Here is a 20,525-nt window from a genome sequence, read left to right as displayed (position 1 = left end):
CTAACGCATCGTTTAGTTGAGTACATTGTGTGTGAGTGTGTTTGGAAACGCTACAAGTCGTAATCACTTGACCAGCTCTTAAGAGAGTCGACATTTAAATGATTTAAGTTAGTTCATAACAAGACTGCGAAACGTGAGCAGCATAAAATATTATTATTAATAAATAAATAAATAAGAGTGAAGCAACTCGGAGCTTAAATTTAGTTTATTGTGAAAACGAACGAAATAATTATTATTTAGAAAATTAATAACTTATAAACGAAACGCTGTGAAAACAAATAATTTTATATTTATACAACAAATTTTAAAATGATAACAAAACAATTATTAATATAAAAAAATAACTTTTTATAAATGAAAATATATAGAAAACTAACTAAATTGTTCTTCTTTGAAATAAAATTTAAATATTAATTTTCAAAATCTTCACGTACTTAATTGCGTAATTATCGTGTATGAGAAGGTGCAGAATTAATAAATATAAACAATTCTACAACTAATAGTATTATAACAACGAAAATATAGGTATGTTTATGTATTTATCATATTATTATTATTTTATTTTTTAAATATGTATTTATGAATAAACAAATCAAAAAACAATTTTGATGTTAAAACCACACTTTGTGGTGTTGTTCTATATATAAAAACAGGAATAGTGTGAGTTTCATACCATAAAAGTGCTGAAAAAGAATATTCTAAAAATAGAATTAAGATTATAATGCTAATAAAAAAATGGATTTTGATTCGGCCGGGACTTGAACACAGTACGTTCCGTGTTTTGGATTGCAGTGCGGCTTTCTGTTAATATCACATGCTTATTCGTGATAAATTTCAGTAGAAAAGTAAACTTACTATTTAAGACAGAGTTCGTCAGCCAGCGAACTAATTATTCGCGCACACTTCACACACAATATTAATCTGTTTTGTTTAGCAGTCGCTAAACAAGCAGAGAAGCAACATCGAGGGGGGCTTTTGTTTATTTGCACGTTTCAAAAAACACATTTTGCAAACAAACGCTAACCCGCAAAATATTTTAATTGTTTAATGTTAGCAGCAGATTTTCCTTTCATTGGTTTTTAAAAGTCAAGTTATAAAACAATTTTTTTATAGCATGTTTTCAAATTATGTGCTTGTGTTTATAAAAATGCGTGCATAAATCTTTTTTTGTTGTAAGTTAATCAACAACTACCGTTGATGACCAGAAGATGCACTTTTCACCACAACTTAAGTTCATCAAGGTGGTCTGTGATGGGCATTTCTCGCCTTACACACACCTACGTCATTCCAAAACGTCGACTCGTAGGTGCTTGCACCCTCCCCTCATATTGGAATGTTAGTTCATCAGAGAAAGCAAGGCATTCGTTGAGGACTACTAGGCAGTAGGATGGTTGGATAAATGTGCCGTCACGCGGTATTCCATGAGGGCACTAGGAATGGATTAAAATGTCTGCGAGTGAAAGTGTCAAAAATTTCCATGCATGCCCTCTTAACCTAATCTTACCACTGCCACCAAGATGATTTTACTCTTAGCAAGACAGCTACAGTTTCAATTTTGGTAGCCAATGTAGCAGCAAGAACAGAAGAGCGACATTGAACAGAGAAAAATACCACCAACATATTTATCGAGTAATACAACAAAGCAATCTCAAATTGAGAAAACCATTTTTGATGATTATTGCTCCTTGGAAGTAAGTATTTTACGAGTAAATGAGCTCCTAACCAAATCCAAAGCAAAAACTCTGTTTTGCACTTTTTCAAACCTTACTAAATATAAAGAAGCACACCTATTTCTAAATCTTCATGGACACAGATCGATGTTGAACTCTAAAGATGGCATAACGTTCAAAAAACTCTTACCCTGACTGAAAATAAACAAAAATTTCCCGAAGTTATTGTGAAAATTTCCTAAATTGATATTTTAAATTGTTCGGAAACAGTCTTGAAATGATTCTGAAGTTTTCCTGAAATGATACCTAATAGAGTCCCCAAGCCCTAAAATGGTTTAGAAATGATACAGAAGTTGTCCCAAAATCATACCTAAACTAATACCAAGGTAATCCTGAAGCTGTTCCAAATTAATCCTCCCGAAATAGTCTCGTGATGATTACGAGAAAAAAACACAGAATTGATGCTATAAAACATTTAAAACAGTTTCGAAATAGTCTCAAACTGATCCAAAAATAGCCCGAACTGTTGCAAATCGGTCCGGAAATAGTTTCGTTATTATTTCGAAAAAACCCCAGAAGTTATCCTTTAAGTGTTCTAACTCGAAGTTATCTTTCGTACTGTTCCAACATGATGCCGAAATAATCTCGAACTTATTCCGAAAAAACTCAGAAGTGATCCTGAACTCGTTCCAAAATTGCATCGTAATAGTTTCGAACTGATTTTCATTATAATCACGAAATATTCCTGAAGGCATCACGAAATGTTCACGAAACAGCCAAGTAGTGCCAAAATACAATTCCAGCCACTTCAAAATTTCTTCGAAGTCCGTCAATAAGTTTCGCATGGACAAAAGTGGCACTATGTTCAGTATTAGTTGATATATAGTGGACGAATAACTGTTATCAGTTAGGACAATGCTTTGGGGGAATTTTTTTGTTATATTAGAATTAAGAATGGAGGCAAAGGAATTTTAAGTATGGAACGAGTATGGAAAATCAAGCACAAGGAACTTTTTGTATAAAAAGCGTATTCATATAGAATATTAGACAAGAAATAAAGTGCATCGATACCACTTGAAACAGCCTCTAAAACTCATTAACAATTGAAAGTTTTCGAAGTTTATTTTATAACTTCTTCAGTGCGTCCACATGCACATTTAGGGCTGAAAGCAGGCGAATGCTTCGAAAAGCAATTTTTTTTCGGGCTACTTTTTCAAAACCTTTTTGATTTGTTTTTGTGTGACAAAAGACAAATGAAAAAAAAAAAATGAGTCTTTAATGCATAAAGTGAAAGCTGACAAATGTAACTATTGTTGTCAACAAGCTTTGAGAAAAAATCTCAAGCAGTTCAAAAAATTCCCTTAAAATGCTACGCCCGCGCAAATCTAATTTGTCCTCATATGTTACCCTTATTATATTAATTTTATTAAATAAAAAGATGTTTTTTTTAATATTTTTCATATTTTTTTCTTTCGAAATTTCTTTCAAACATTATTTAATAGGTTTCATTTAATCACTCGAGTTCAAGTACTATTCAGTATTTTGGCATTAGCGAATTAGAAATTTAAAATTATGTGAGGCCAAAAACACAATTCCAGTTCCAAAAGCAAAACAACAGACAGAAGTCACGTAAATATCTAGGAATAGCATATACATATGTAGCTCACCCGATTATTTAGCTGAAAGATTTCGTAACATGGTGAAATTTTATAAATATTCGCTAAAAAATAAATACTATAAATATGTTATTCACCTATAAAATAAAAAATAAATGTAAGGCGCGATAACCTCCGAAGAGATTTTAGGCCGAGCTTCTCTTCCAATTTGCTTCGTGCTCCTTTTTAATTTTTCCTACAAATTGGCGGGACGGGACCTACTTGTTTTATGCCGACTCCGAACGGCATCTACGAAGCAGATGAGTTTTCACTGAGAGATTTTCATGGCATAAATACACTCGGAGTGCTTGCCAAACACTGCCGAGGGGCGACCCCGCTTAGAAAAATTTTCTTCTAATTGAAAAACCTTATTTCTTAAATTTTGATATTGCTTTGTCCGGGGTGTGAACCCAGGGCATTCGGTGTAGTAGGCGGAGCACGCTACCATCACACCACGGAGGCCGCAATATACATATACATATGCATAGTCACTGCAGTCAAATATAGGTCAATGTTTTACCTTCACCTTTATTGTTCGCTAACCAGTTCGCAAACAGTAAAAGTAAAACAAAACTTCGAAATATACATATATATAAACATTTGAAAAAAAAAAAAAAATTAAAACTTAAACTAAAATCTGCACTAAACTTCGAAACAGTAATGACCTTTCTTACGTTTTAATGACAAAGGCATGGACTATTATTATGATTATAAGCTTGATGTGCCCACACCTAAGAGCTTTTTTCAACGCACGAACGCTTGTCTCACATACTCTTACTCATATTTGTACGTATGTATTAAAGTATATATGAGTATGCACGTCATCAACCAAATCTCGTTTTAATAGCCACTTTTTGGCACGTTGTCACGGTACTTGCGCGCATGCGCATAACAACAGTGTGGTCAAAACAATTATGTCTATGTGCAAACAGTCATATTAGGCATACTCATATTCAGATACATTTGTACGTTATTATACTAAAAATAGCGTCTGCACGCGCTTTTGGCGCTAATAACCTTTAGACACATACAAAAATGCAAATTCGCAACTTATAATTTGTAACACTAAACAGCTTCACTCAACTCACTAATACGCATATGCAGTGCTCGTGTGTAACTTGACTTGCCGCATTTGTCATGCCAGCAGTCAAGAGCTGAATGCTTAGCTCTTGCTCTTAGTCAAGTGTCAAGCAACTGTTGCTTCCAACCACCCCAAATAACAACAACTACTTGTTGCAGCTGGCTCCTGTTTGTTGTTGACTAACTATTCTACTTTTATGATGATTATTAGGTAGTATTTTTGTTGTTGGTTTTTTGTTGTTGTTGATCTTCAAGTAACACTTGCATATTTTGTTATGGTGAGCTTTGCAGCTGTTTTTTTTTTTTAATTTTTTAAGCCTGTCAGCCTATCGCTTGAATTGTTACGACTCGTTTAGTTTTTATAATATGTTAATATTATTACCTCGCAGGCATTTTGCAATATTAATTAACATATTTGTAGGATTTATTACCGGTGATAAGTTGTTGTAAATGTCAAATATGCAGAGTATTTTCTTGCTCTTCTCGTCCTTACGCTCGTACTGTTGATATAATAAGGGGAATAATAGAAAGTAGGTTTTATATTTTATGTGATTTATTTAAAAAAAAAGTAGAAGGAAGGTAAATATTAGCTAAGTCTGAATACATCTTCAACGATTTATAACTACAAAATTGCATTAGTTTAAAGTCTGGCTAGAGCAGAGACTCTAAAAGGTCGTATCTGGCTAATGTATTGTAACGAATTTACTGAAATTCCGCTTATTTGCAACCTTCTACTAACGTTCGTATCGCTAAACTGTTGAATAAATAACTCCAATATTCAAATAATGCAAAATGGTCTTTATTAGCCTACTTTGAAAACACTTATACTTCGCAACTGATAGCGTGCTTAAAGCAAACTGATTCTGATTACTCAGCTTTAGCTCCTTTTATACTCTGTGATGTCTGGTTCGCATACTTCTAGGCATTTCTATCTTCTAGAATTTACTACTTGCTTACCAGCTACCAACTCATCAGCTATAACTACAGATGTACGATTATAGCTTCTCGCATAGCCATATGCGCGTGTATATGTGAGTTATACTTCCATCGATGATTGCCTACTCTTGGGAGTATATCAGATATATGCATGTGTTTGTGCGTTTCTCTCCGCTGTTTGTATGGACATATGTGTAGACATAATGATTAATTTTTTTACGTACATACAAGTGTGGCAGCTTGCTTTATTGTTGTTGTGGCTTTATTTACTTAGTATCAGATTAGTGATGTGAGTATCACTTAGTGTCACTAATATTCGTCACAGCATATTCTAGGAATTTAAGATTTCCTTGATTTCTAAAAATGGTACTGAAAATATCTTTATATCTTTCCTTTTCGCAAATAACCACTTGTTTCATTAACGAACAGCAGTCCGAAAATAATATAAGTCTTTTTATAAAAAAATATTTAAATTGAATAGCATCCGTTTCCTTCATAACTATAAAGATAATAAAATAAATGTAGAAAACTTGACTAAGCATTTCATAAACTCTTTGTGGGAAATTGATATTAGGCTGTTTTCGTAGCATCTGTGGCCAATTTTTTTCTGGATAAGCACTCTGTGGACAAAATTATGTAGGTGGGCTCAACGTTGGGCGCCATTTTCATCTCGTATATAAATACTTGAAGGTATTAAACTTAGCAGAAATTTATTAATAAATATTTTAAATTCTGAACCTCTGGGCACTGAGTTTCCTAAAATGAGCAATGAAAAACATTTTATGAACTATAAAAATGAAAAAAGAAATCTGTTTAATCCAAACTCCTCAGTTTTGTAAAAATAATTCGGGGTAAAGCTCAATTTAAATTTGACATCGCAATTGAAAAACCAGAAAAATACAAGACAAAATTTAGTCAATTTTATTTAAAGGAACAAACAAAATAAGTGGACCCAACGTTGGGCGCCATTTTCAAGGTTTTAAAGTCAGGCGTTTCTAGCTGCATACATCCGTTTTCGATTCAAAAAGTGAAAATATAAAACACATGAAAACAAATAATTGAAATTCTGAATCAGCGCGCGCTGAATTAATTAAAACAGAGCTATAAAAAAACATTTCATGAAAAATAGTAATACTGTTTTTTTTTTTTAGAAAAAGGAGGCTAAGTTCAGTTTAGATTTAATAATGAGTTTAAAATACAAATCAAAATTAAGTAATTTCTATTTAATGTGAGCGTTTGCATAGGACTTTATATAGGTACCTTTGTAAAAGTTTATCTGGTTTAATTTTATATTTTTAGAAATAAAATATTCTTAAAAAAAAAACATATTTCATACACAAAAATTTAATATCATTTTAAATTTTTCCATTCAGGTAGTCCAACCTTACAAAATACGAAATAAAAAACTCATTGAAGTTTCATAAAACACACACAAACATGGGTGCCAGCACAACAAGCAATACAAAAACAAGCCAACACAAACAACAACGAACGAAACAGTTAACAACATTAACAGTACTTATGTTAACAATGCTAACAGTATTAACTCAATTGCCTACAAAAAGCGCAGCTGCAACACTATTTGATATCAAAAAAATGTCTTCCATCGCCGCATCACCAGCATCCACCATAACAATAGTACAGAGTAACATCGGCATGAGCAACAGCATACCAACAGTGCTGCAACAATTGGCAGAGAGTGGTGACAATGGTCATCGTGTGCGGCGTAAGCGACTGCGTAAACGTCACAATGCCAGCATACTTTTAAGTCAATTGGCGGAAAATGTGAACGATATAACAGCGCCACTCGAGTGGGTGAATACATGCGGCGGACAAGAAGTTACGCCACGTATAGCACGAGTACTGCGCGTCGGCAATAGTAAATTTGTGCGCAAACAGGTGAGTGTGAGCATTTAGAGGCGCAAAGCAGAACTTGAAATTTTTAAATATTGTTTTTTGTATTTTTAGTTAAAAGATCTAAAGAAATCGCTGCGCTATGAAAATTTGACACTCAGTTCGCTTCATAAAATTATTATTGACGATATGGATGCATGGCGACTACATAGCAAAAAATATAGATTTTTGCCTAGTTTGAATCGCACTGAAAAAGTAAGTAAAGAATATTTTATTAAATAACTTATGTACTAATAATAAATTGACGCGATGTGTAAGCGTAAGAATAAGTAGTATGATATATGGGGAATATATAGGGAATGTAAATACAGGCGTATTATGGGGTATTGGTATACTGTATAAAGTATAAAATAGAGATAGAGAGGATTTTAGAGCAAGTGCTTTCACCACCCTGTAGCAGAACATAGGAACAGGGAACATGGTGTAGAGTTGATAAGAACGAAATCACAAAGCAACTCAATGCGAAAAAAGTCAGTAAGCATTTAAATCACTTGTATGCAGGCAAGAGTGCAAAGAGATGCATACACTACTGTCTCGTTATAAATAAAGAGCCAGGGTTGTAAGGTGTTCAGGTTTAAGTTGAACTTTGTTTCTTAATAGGGTTTTGTTGGTTGCAATATATTAGTATGATCTTTGGTTAGATTTATATAAAAAACAAGTAAGGAAAGCTAAGTTCGGGTGTAACCGAATATTACATGCTCAGCTGAGAGCTATGGAGACAAAATAAGGGAAAATCACCATTTAGCAAAATGAACCTAAGGTAACCCTGGAATGTGTTTGTATGACATGTGTATCAATTGAAAGGTGTTAATGTTTGTTTAAAAAGTAGTGGGCCTTAGTTCTATAGGTGGGCGCCTTTTCGAGATACCGCCATAAAGGTGGACCAGGGGTGCCTCTAGAATGTGTTTGTACGTTATGGGTATCAAATTAAAGGTATTAATGGGGGTTTTAAAAGGGAGTAGCCCTTAGTTGCATATGTGAAGGCGTTTTCGAGATATCGACCAAAATGTGGACCAGGGTGACCCAGAACATCTTCTGTCTGGTACCGCTAATTTATTTATATACTAGCATACCCGGCAGACGTTGCTCTGCTCTAAATTTGGTCTATCTGCGTACATTTTAATAAGCTTTTTTCGCATAACTCTGCCCTCGCCCCTCTACACTTTTTCGTATTTCAGGCAAATCGAATAGGACGTATGCGAATAGGTATGTGGGTGTTATTAATTCATGTCTTTATTTTGGCTTCGCATGCATATTTATCAGTTTTTCCAGGTTGATGCGACTAAATCGAATATCACAATGAACATTTTTAAAGATCTCAGCAACAGCTTTCATTTGATATCCATAATACCAGGCATGCTTAACCAACGAACCGATATCATTTCGTTACGATAATTAACGTTAATAAACGAAACAAAGTCATTTCGTTTCGTTTATTAACGTTAAGAACGTCAAATTAACGAAATGATTTCGTTTCGTTTTCTGCCATATCAAAACGAAATCAAATCGTTTATGTTGATTATTTATTTCAAACTATGCTGGCAAAGCTGATTGATGGCGGAGTCATTAAAGGTGAAAGCATTAGCCAAGCTGATTGCAACTTTTCTCATGAATTTTGACAGTACGAACATTTCTCAGAGTATTTTTGACATTACCACCAACGAATTACACAAACAAATTACATGGAGTTTGTGTGTGTATGTGCGCTCGTTGTTAGCACCTTACGGCTTCACCATGGCTATAGCATTGCCAGCACAATTCAAACATAAAGTATCACGTTTTTGTTAACGTTTTTAACGTTAACGAAAGCTTTTCGTTTCGGTTAAAAACGAGATACAATTTACCTTGATAATTTCTTTATCGATAATATTTCGAAGTGTTTCAACGGAAACGGTGGAAATTTTTTGATAAACGATTAGCTTAACGTTAAGGTGCATCCCCGCATAATACACACACATTCTAGGGGGATCCGGGTCCATGTTTTGGCCTATATCTCGAGACCCTAGTCACCCAGCGGTGTAAAATTTATTCTGTTCTAAAGCTCACATCAACAGGTTCAATTTGATATCCATAATGTAAAAACACATTCTAGGTGTATACGGATCCACGTTTTGGCCTATATCTGAAGACCCTAGTCACCAATAGGTATGAAAACTACCCTGTACTAAAGCACTCATCAACAGCTTCAATTTGGTAGCCATATTGTATAAACTCTGTATAGGAGTACACGGGTCCACGGTTTGGCCTATATCTCGAGACCCTAGTCACCCAGGGCTATGCAAATTACCCTATGCTAAAGCACTCATCAACAGCTTTCATTTGTTATCCATATTCTATAAACACATTATAGGGGTACCCGCATCTACGTTTTCGCTTATATCTCGAGACCCTACTTACCCGTGGGTACGAAAAATACCCCGTATCAAAGTACTCATAAACAGCTTCCATTTGATACCCATATTGTAAAAACATATCCCAGGATTACCCAGGTCCACGTTTGAATCTCAAGACCCTAGCCAGAACGGGATAAAAATTACCCTATGTCTGTCTCCTGGTTCTAAGCTACCCGTTCACCAATTTTCAGCCAAATATATTCACCCATTCCTTCCTCTTCAATCATTCATTATCTATTAAGAAAAAGCGCATCTAAATCCGTTGCGTATTTTTAAATATTTAAGCATTCAAAGGGACATAGGGACAGAAAAAGTTACTTTGTTTTATACTATGTAGTGATGTACATCCATACATACCTATAAACCTACGCCCGAAGTTAAATAACGCAGCAAATGCTGTATATGTACATATGTATGTGTCGCATCATCCTCACTCAAAAGCAATTAGCGCGCACAGTTCACAGCGAACAAACACACATACGCATTTGTTGATAAAAATGTTACTTTTGTTTAAACAATTTGGCTGATTTAAGAAATGAATCAAGTATTTTTTTTTATGCATATCGAAGGTAAATATTTCAAAGTTTTACTGGAAAGTAGAATTTTTGAAATCCATCCATCCGTTTATGAGTTATAGCTGTGTAAACAAAAATTTTATGATTTTTTGCTACATTTTGGCAATTTACCACGCCCCTATAATATATATCTTCAAATTATATTAACTGTACCATCTCACGTAGCTAAGCTTTCAAATACAAAAAACCGTTTTAAAATCGGAGTATTCTGTGTGAAGTTATGTGCATACATGGCATTTAGTGACTTTATTTTATAAGATTTATAGATAGATGGAGATAACAACAGAAAAATATCTATTTGTATACAATTTTTTCAACTAAACTCTACTTTTTTATTTGCAATATTTTAAGAAGAATTTCTATGAATTTTGTAATTGAAGCTATGCAAACCATTATCAACAACATTTTTGAAAATGCGAGAAATTTTTGGAAAATTTCGAACTTTTTATTGAGAGCTTTTAGAATTTTTATGAGCATGCAGTTTTGTAGCCCATTCAAGTTTAGCCTTACAAAGTGAAAGTTTTGAGTCTCTCATTATTCGAAATGATTTTTAAGAATTTTTTTTCATAATTTAATTATTTAGATAAAAGAAAATTTGAAAACCCTTTCGGAAAAAAATTGTCAAAAACCAATGCGGATATTGAAAGACTTATTACCTGAACTTTGTGTGACTAAAATTGATTAGACTACAAAATTGCGTTCTCAAACAAACACTTTTCTCTCGAATTTTAAAATTTTGTTTGAAAACGTTTTTGAGATGAGCTTCCATAGTTTCGTTACAGAAATAATTGAAATTGTTTCTAAATCTAACGAAAATAAACAAAAGAACTAAATAGCTGAGACAGTGCTTAAAAATTGTCACTGCTATTTTCGTGTTCGCTAATGTATATTTCGTTTTTAGAAAAATAGTATATTTACACGTGCACCAACCTAAAATAAATCTATAATAAATTCCATCCCCACGGACTAGATTATTAGTCGTTAAATCTGTCGTATAAAGAAAATCTTTCTTTTTAAATCCAAAATTGGCCTTTGGTTATCTCTGTGATATTTAATGCTTTTTGCTTTATTGTAATCGGTTTGTTGCACTGAATTGTTAAATTAATCATTTTCGAAACGAGCATAGATCGAAATATGATCTTAGTAGCAACTATATTCAGCAGTACCACCTGTAATGCGCACGTATCTATAGACCCATCCTCGTAACGTATCTTCTAACGTACATATATACCTAGCCAATTGTGTGACGTAGCTAAAGCATTGTCGTTTTGTCATCATTTCGCGTTTGAAAAATGCCTACAAAAATTCGGATGACTAATCCTAAAGTTTAGTCATTTCGTATCAGCTTTCAAGCATGTTTGTATGTCCGCAGACAATTGGACAGCAACAATCGTATATATGTACGTACATACATAAGAAAAACTTGAGCAATTTGAGGTACATATGTTTGTAATGTTATCCATAAAGCAAACCACGCGTGCATGTTGTTGCTTTTTTAGCGCCCGCGTATTCATTAAGCGTGATTACTCGATAGTCATTTAGCGAGCGTTTTTTTAATGATTTTTTGCTATTAATATTTTTTATATCCTATTCTATTGTGAAGTTATTTTGCTTTTTATACTTTTTTTTACAAATAATTTGCTTCGCTATAAAACGAGGGCTCGTCTGCTTATCAACTTTTCGATTTGACGCTGCGTTGGGGAGTGTGTGTACGTGTTTTCCCCACAACTAAATCATTACGTCGTAAAGCACATAATGGATTTTCCCAATGGGTTTAAATTACGCTATTAAATAAATAGGGGTAGTAGAATAGTTAGTAGTTTTTTGATTTTTTTTTATTAATAATGTTTATTTATTTAATATTCATGAGCTTAGATACTAAAATAAACAAAAGTTTCAGTTGTCTTGTTTAATATAGTTATACAATGACTCTAGCCGAGTTCTCATGTACTTGACGGTCTTCATATTGATATAGTATAACATTTTATTAATTTGTAAAATTTAAATGTTACTGCTTTAACTTAAAACTTTTTAGGTCCTTTATAATTATATTGCAAAGAAAAAAACATGTAAAAACAATGCCTGATTAGCTATTTATGGGAAAAGATAAAATGATAAAATCAGTTAAGGGAAAGTTATGTCGGATGTCCGGCATGAGTTAGTGTTTGTGGTTATATATTGTTTAGCCACCAGCATTGCTTTATGATGGCAGATGCTTCTAATTTGTCTCTGACAGAAACGTATGTATCAAAACGTTTGTTTTCTGTGTTAAGTGTTTTTGAGGTCACTGCTTTTAGGTTGGCTGTTTTAAAAATATGGTAAATGATCGGTATGTGATCTTGATTTTATATAAATCCATTCCTGTCAAGGTAAGGGAATGATTCTGGGGGTGTAAATCCATTTTTTACAGTTAACGAAAAGTATTCTTCGCTTTCGTAAAAGGGTGTACTTATCAAGGTGTTATTGGCCTTGTCGAGACAGCGTATTATGTGTCTTCTTGTCAGATTTATTATATGACAGTCAATTCTAGGTACTTTGGCTATACTATAAACCTTCGCATTTGATACGTATTTGGTATAGTTACTGCTTGCTGATCTATACAAGGAGGTGCACGATCTCAGAATTTTCCGTTCAAATTTTCTCAGTCTTTCCATGTATGATGGTGACATATTATACAAAATCGGACATCCGTACGTAAATATAGGTCTTAAAAGTGATTGATACATGATCGTTTTTAGCCTGTTATCCAAAAATTTAGTGGAGAACATTTTTTTATAAGCATGGAGCGCCCTGGAGGTTTTCTTTATTTGGTGGTTAATGTGGTCGTTATAATACAAAAATTTATCTAGATATATGCCGAGATAGTTAACTCTATCGGATTGTTTAATTATACAGTTAGATTCGTTAGACATAATTTTGAATCTTTTCCAGTTTTTTTTTAATATCTGACTTGCATTTTTTGATAGGGGGCGAAACAGAACAGTTTCACATTTTTTGGCGTTTACTTTGAGTTGCCAATCTATTGCATATTCTTCAACAGTATTATATTTGATTTGCAGATTTGTGTTTATATTAGCAATAGAACTGTCTGAGTGATAAATTACAACGTCATCGGCAAAGGCTATAATGTTGTCTATTTTATCCAGCAAGTCTAGTATGTAGATGTTAAAAAGAAGAGGGGCATTTACAGTACCTTGCTGTAGGCCACTTATTATATTAAATTCTCGTGTACTTTTTATACCGTTTGTATATACCGAGAATTTTCTATTAGAAAGCATATTATAAATTAATATTATTAACTGAAGGGGAAATTTATAACCAATGAGTTTTGTTATAAGTCCTTTTATCCACAATTTATCGAAAGCCTTTTCTATGTCCAGGAAGCAAGCTCCTGTGACGTGTTTTTTATTCCAGTTCCAGTTTGTTTCGGAAACGAGAAGGCTGATGGCATGAGTAGTTGAGTTCCCATATTTAAAACTAAATTGTTTCGGGCTTATTAAGTCATTGTTTTCAATAATTCTATTGATATTTATATTTATTACTGCCTCGAATACTTTACTAATGTTTGGAAGCAAACTGATCGGACGCAGTTTTTTAAGACTGTTTTTGTCTTTGTTCTTTTTGGGTATATCTAACTATTGTTTTGGCAGTTTTCCAAATGGGTGGGAAGTATGCATTTTTCAACATATTGTTGAAAAGCGTACAAAATTCTAGAATTATATCTGTTGGAAGATTTTTTAGGATGATATTTGGTATTTGATCTAAACCTGATGACAGTTTTCCCTTCATATTCGCAAATACATCTGAGAGGTCATTAGTAAAAATGAAGAATTTTTCGGTTTGTTCTTCGGTAAGGTTATTTGCCCTTTTTTCTGCGCTAAATTTTGTTTTGGTTACCTCGATGCTATCAAACAAAGTTTTAGTCCTTAAAAACTCATTGAAGCATTCTTCAACCTGTGAATGGATTAGATTGTCGGGATTGTTTTGTTTTAAAGAGTGAATTGATTCAAGATGAACGCCAATTATTTTTGATAATCGCCGGAAAATATGCTGCTACTATATACAAAAAGTTATTTGGAGGCATGTGTATTTTAATTATGCAAGTTTCCAAGACTGTTAGTCTATCAATTTTATGATTAAAAACTTTCGTAAACTTTATGTTATCTTTGATAAATATCGCTGTTCCACCACCTCTCATGCCTACCGACCTATCTTTCCTTGTTAAGTTGTACCCAAGAAACTTTAGTTTATGTTCCGGGTTTAACTTAGTTTCATTGAGTAATAATATATCTGGATTCTTCTCCTTTAAAAATTAACTTAAGTCTAGTCTTCTGCTTAAATTTATAAGGGAGTTAACATTAAGAGAAATAATGTTTTAATTATATTTACTCAAAGTTTGTAAGGGCCTAACGCTCATACAGAGTCCATTAAGCCACAAATTGCATCGACTCTGGAAGTCTGCAATTCTAATTGTTTCTGAAGGTTTGTAATTTGTTTACTTAGAGATAATATTGTATTTTTCAGTTCTGCTAGAAAAGAGTTTTTTAGGTTTTGGTTATTGGGAGTGTCAAAATTGACTTGCGCTACTCTAGCTGCGTTTGCATAGCTTATATTAGGATTAGTAAAATTAGAATTGGTTGTGTGGGTAGCTTTAGCCGTAGCTAAACTTTGTTTTCTCAATCTCATTTTCTGCTGTAGCTCTTTATAACGCTCACAGCCTTTGTAGGATTCTGGGTGTCCATGCTTCTTGCATAGTACGCAGTAAGGATTTGGTTTTTCTGCAGAGTCTCGTCCAGGAGAAGGGCATTCTTTGCTGTTTTGTAGCCCACTACATTTCACGCACCTGGCTGCCATATTGCAATTGGCAGCGCTATGGAAAAAGTTTTGGCAATTCCTACATTGTGGAATCTCGAGTCCCCGTAATATATGAAAGGCCATTGATAAGAAATGTGTAGTGGAGATCAACTCACATGGAGCTAAGTGCCATATTTGTCCATAAGTAACGGATTGACGGACTTCGAAAAAATTTTGAAGAGAATGGAAATGTATTGTATATTCTTGGACCATTATACAAAATTGTTCATTTTTGTTGACTCTATTTTCAATTATTCTGTACATAGACTGAGCGTATATTGGCTCAATAATATTTTCATGTTTTGATGTTTTTTCTTCTGAATTCTTGTTCTAAATGTAAGGAAAACTCCTTTAACTAAAATAAGTACGGATTGGGATTTGTACCGAAAACAATTCAGGAATTATCTCGAAGATATTACAAAAACAAATCCAAAGTGATCCAGAAATTATTCCAAATTGTTTCTCAAATGTTTTGAAAAATATTTCCGAAAGGATGCTTAGACTGCCCAAAAATTGTTTCGAAATAGTGTCCAAATGATACTACTGAAGCTTTCGCGAAATGATACTACTGATGCTTTCGCGAAATAATCTCAAAGCGATACTGAAATTTCAAAAATAAACCCAAAATGATCCTGACATTGTTCCAAATTGGTTCTCAAATAGCGTTGAAATAATTCCGAAGTGATCGTGTAATTGTCATGAACTTATTCCGAAGAGGTCACGAATAGTCTCGAAATGTTGCTGAAGTAATCCTGGAGCTACATATCTCTCGAGATGGTTTTGAAATAGTCATGAAACTATCTTGAAGTTGTCCCTAATTTATAATTTAAATAATCCTGAAGCGACCTTGAATTGTTTCAAATTGTTTCAGATATAGTCCCGAAATGATTCTGAAGTCATCCCGAAATAGTTGCGAAACGGCGCCGGAGTAATTCTAAATGGTCCGAAATATACGATATAGTTCTATCATCTTTAAAATTGTATCGAAGTCCGTCCATCATTTACGCATGCCCAAAGGTGACACTTAGCTCCTTATTAGTTAATATGCACGCGCATCTTCCCACCCTCCCCTATTTTTATTTTCGATATTTGAAGAAAAAACTTTTCAAAAATGTTTTCGAAGAAATTCGTAAATTCGATAAAATTTTATGAAAATTTCGAACTTTTAAACTGGAGTACTCTAAATTTTGTTGAGCATGCAGTTTTGTAGCCCAATCAATTCTAGTCTCAAAATTTTCATTGATTTTCCACAATTTTTTTTCAAAGGGTGTTTCGGGTTTAGCTCCATAAAAAAAAATATTTAACTTAGTATGGAGAAAATCGAAAACATCCTTTCAAAAAAAGATTTTCAAAATAAATCCGGAAAAATAAATTATAGAAAAAACTTCTATGAATTTTGTAACTGAAAGTTTTCGAAAAAACTTCGGAAAAATGTTATGAAAATTTCGAACTCTTAATTTGAAGTCCTCCGAATTTTTTTTTTTTTTGAGTATGCAGTTTTGTGAAATTTTAAAATTTTTTTCCGAATGGTGTTTTTGTTTGTATGGGGAAGATTCAAAAAACACTTCGGAAAAAAAAGTTTGTTAAAACTAAGCGCGAGTTTTGGGAGACCCATAAATTTTTCTTGGTTGAACTAAAATTGATGGGATACAAAACAGCATACCCAAAAAAAAACTCCGAGAACTCGAGTTAAAAAATTGGAAATTTTCGTAAAATGTGTGCTATTTTTATCGGACGAAATTTGATAAAAATTTTAACTGCTATTTTCTGTAATATAACTCTTACTCTAAATATTACTTCATTCTAAACTTAAATAAATTCAGTTCTAACGTTATACAACTCTGAACTAATGTCCACCCTATCTTGCATCTTTTTTTTCTTGCAGATCAATCTACGTAATTGGCATCGCGCAATGCAAACATTTGTGGCCTCTTTTGCTGAATTGGGTGTCAAACAATATCGTTGGGATCAAGAGAAGCGTCAGCATGTAAGCGAATTAACACATGAACTCAACTCTCTGTTACTCAGTGCTAAACGTGTTCTTTGTGAAGTCGAAAGTGCTTTCAATGTCACACACCCACAAGCCAAACTGCCAAAAATTTCACGTGAAGAAATGCAAAAGAAATTGAAATTTTATACGAAGGATGAAAAACGTGAAGTAAATCGTATCGATTTGAAATTTGCAAAGCATCGTTTTAACAAATATATACAAAATATGTTCCATGCTCTGCGTCGTCGCTATAGAAGAAGTAAAATGGTTGCTAAAGCTTCAACAAAATCACTGACGAGCAGCGCTAGTATTGAAAACAGTAGTCAGTGGGCTACGCTTGCGCAAACGCTGAAGAATAGTGAGGCACAGCCTTTAGAAAGCGTGAGTGGCGCATGAAAGTGTGTAAGAAATAAAAGAAATTGAGATATCAACTCCCAGTATGTGCCATATAATGCGTAACTAAAAGAAGCTTTGCCACCCAAGTGCCGGCCATTGAAGGCGTCTGTACACAAAAACATAAAACACACACACCCATTAGAATTGTACACAATATGCCTAGTGATAGAATAGAGTTCCTCTAAAAATATGCATCACATTATTTTTAAGTAGGTACTTATTTAATTATAGCATAATTTTAGGCGTAAAACCACATTCCACATAAAAACTTATTTATTGAGATCATGTCCAATTACACGCTTAGCAGATAAGCTTTTGTACTTTAGACAATTTAAATAAATTTAGATCGTGTGCACTATTTATTTATTGATATGTTAGTGCAGTTTTAAAATTGTAAAATTACTATGTATCAAACGGTATTATTATATGATTTGTTTGTATGGAAATGTTCGCATGCATTTTTTTTTTTACTGTGCGCTTTTTTATACTTACTGTGATTGATATTAGCTGCATAGATTAGTATTTATTTATTTATAGTTAGGTTTTTACAAATTGCCAAAACAAAATCGAACGACTCGTGCGATTCTCGTTTACTTTTCCTTTTCAGTGACTGCACGAAGGAAGCGTCAGCTTTTAAGTATTTAATGTTATTGTAAATTTTGTTATAATTTAAATTTTTTTTTTTGTTAAATAAATAATATGAAAAATTATATCAATTTGTTGTATTTTATTGCGTTAATCTGATCAATTGTCAATCTATCGGTTGGTTATCATTCTGTTATCAATATGTAAGCGTATGCTATATATTTACTACCGAAAAGTTATCGTTTTTTATAAAAAAAAATATTTATTTGTTATCGAAAAATAATATTTTGTTATCGAAAAGTTATCGATTTGTTAGAAAACGGTTATCGATTTGCAATCGAAAAACTATCGATTTATTATCGAAAAGCTATCAAGATGTTATTAAAAAGTTTTTGATTATTAAAAATTGTCGACTTTTTATCACCGTGTTTGCAATTTTTGTCGAACGGTTATCGATGCGTTATCGAAAAGGTATCGATTTGTTATCAAAAAGTTATGAATTTGATATCGATAGATTATCCATTTCTTCTCAGAGTGTTATCGGTGTGTTATCGACTGGTTTTCGATGACTCATCTGTGTGTTATGCAACGGATACCGATAAATCTGCAATAAAAAATCGATTAGACATCGGTAACTCGTTGATAACAAGCCGATAAGCAAATAATAATACGCCTCAGATAACTCAGCGCTATAAAGCCGTTAGCAAACGAATAACTCGACGATAATAATTTGCTATCGATAGTAAAAAAGTAAACACAAGGCGCAATGTACGTCCGAAGAGATTTAGGCTTCCAATTTGCGTCTGCTCCTTTAAATTTTTCCTACGAAACTGTGGGACGGGACATACATGTTTTACGCCGACTTCGAACGGCATCTGCAAGGCAGATGAATTTTCACTGAGAACCTTTTAATGTCAGAAATACACTCGGAGTGTTTACCTAATCATTGCCAAGGGGCGACCTCGCATAGAAAAACTTTTTTCTATCCGAAAAACGTGTTTCTTAATTTTCGATGTTGGCTTGAACGCGAAATGAACCCAGGATCTTTGGTGTGGTAGGCGGAGCATGCTACCACTGCACCATGGCGGCCGCCATAATAAGAATCCGCTGATCAAACAATAGCTTCCCAATATCGGTTGTTAACCATAAGAAATGGATGAAGCTCTTCTCCAAAGGGTTGGATTTTTTTTATTTCTGGGAAAGTTCCCTCTGTTTTGGTTCAAGCGTCGAAAACGCGAAATTTCGTTAACATAAAGCATAAGTTTTCTATACTTACACCTGACATCGAACATCGAAGTTCACGAGTAGTTTGTACTCAAGCCTTTTTTTCTGCTGACGACTACGACAAACATTTTAAAGACTATGATTTGAGCATGTTTTAACCGTAACAAAATAAGGTACCACTGTCCACCTGGTTGATGTTCCTTACAGACAAACAGAAGCAATGTATAGGGAAGACCAAAAAGAGATAGACACTATGCCATCAGATACTGCCGTTCGCGTAAGTTAACGCCAGGCTGGGTGAGAAAGGTATTTGGTCCCAAATGAAACATCTGCCAAAGGGTTGAAGTTGATCGACGTTACTATGATTATAAATGTGGCCATCTTTAGTACGAAATTCAAGCGTAACAAGTAATGAAGGCTAAGTTCGGGTGTAACCGAACATTACATACTCAGCTGAGAGTTTTGGAGACAAAATAAGTGAAAATCACCATGTAGGAAAATGAACCTAGGTCAACCCTGGAATGTGTTTGTATGACATTGGTATCAAATGGAAGGTAATAAAAGTATCTTAAAAGGGAGCGGACCATAGTTCTATAGCTGGACGCCTTTTCGAGAAATCTCCATAAAGGTGGACCAGGGGTGACTCTATAATGTATTTGTATGATATGGGTATCAAACTAAAGGTATTAGTGAGGGTTTTAAAAGGGAGTGAACCTTTGTTGTATATGTGAAGGCGTTTTCAAGATATCGGACCAAGGTGACCCAGAACATAATCTGTCGGGTACCGCTAATTTATTTATATATGTAATTCCACGAACAGTTTTCCTGTCATGATTCCAAGGGCTTTGGATTTCGCCCTGCAGAACTTTTTCATTTTCTTCTACTTAATATTGTAGATGTCACACCCATTCTACAAAGTTTTTTCTAAACTTTTATTTTGCGTCAAAAACCAATCCAGTCCCAATGTTTCATACCTTTTTTCGTATTTGATATAGCATTATGGAAGTTTTTTAATATTTCGAAATTTTCGATATCGAAAAAGTGGGCGTGGTCATAGTCGGATTTCGGCCATTTTTTACACCATTACAAAGTGAGTTCAGATAAGTACGTGAACTAAGTTTAGTAAAGATATATCGATTTTTGCCCAAGTTATCGTGTTAACGGCCGAGCGGAAGGATAGACGGTCGACTGTGTATAAAAACTGGTTGTGGCTTCAACCGATTTCGCCCATTTTCACAGAAAACAATTATTGT

At 33.7% G+C, this 20,525-nt stretch overlaps 1 protein-coding gene across 1 annotated transcript; it reads left to right on the top strand.

The window, feature by feature from the left end:
* The first annotated feature begins 316 nt into the window (after positions 1 to 316).
* On the top strand, positions 317 to 18,162 carry LOC137248933 (uncharacterized). The gene is made up of 4 exons (XM_067779930.1): positions 317 to 525; positions 6,715 to 7,240; positions 7,310 to 7,450; positions 16,963 to 18,162. Exons 2-4 carry the CDS (start codon positions 6,779 to 6,781, stop codon positions 17,461 to 17,463), a joined length of 1,104 nt encoding a protein of 367 aa, XP_067636031.1. The 5' UTR covers positions 317 to 525; positions 6,715 to 6,778; the 3' UTR covers positions 17,464 to 18,162.
* Positions 18,163 to 20,525: the final 2,363 nt, after the last annotated feature.

This window comes from Eurosta solidaginis, chromosome 4, assembly GCF_040869045.1.
Source record: "Eurosta solidaginis isolate ZX-2024a chromosome 4, ASM4086904v1, whole genome shotgun sequence".
NCBI classification, from domain to species: Eukaryota; Metazoa; Arthropoda; class Insecta; order Diptera; family Tephritidae; genus Eurosta; species Eurosta solidaginis.
The sequence above is the reverse complement of the archived record's forward strand: the minus strand, read 5'-3'. Positions and strand labels throughout refer to the sequence as shown.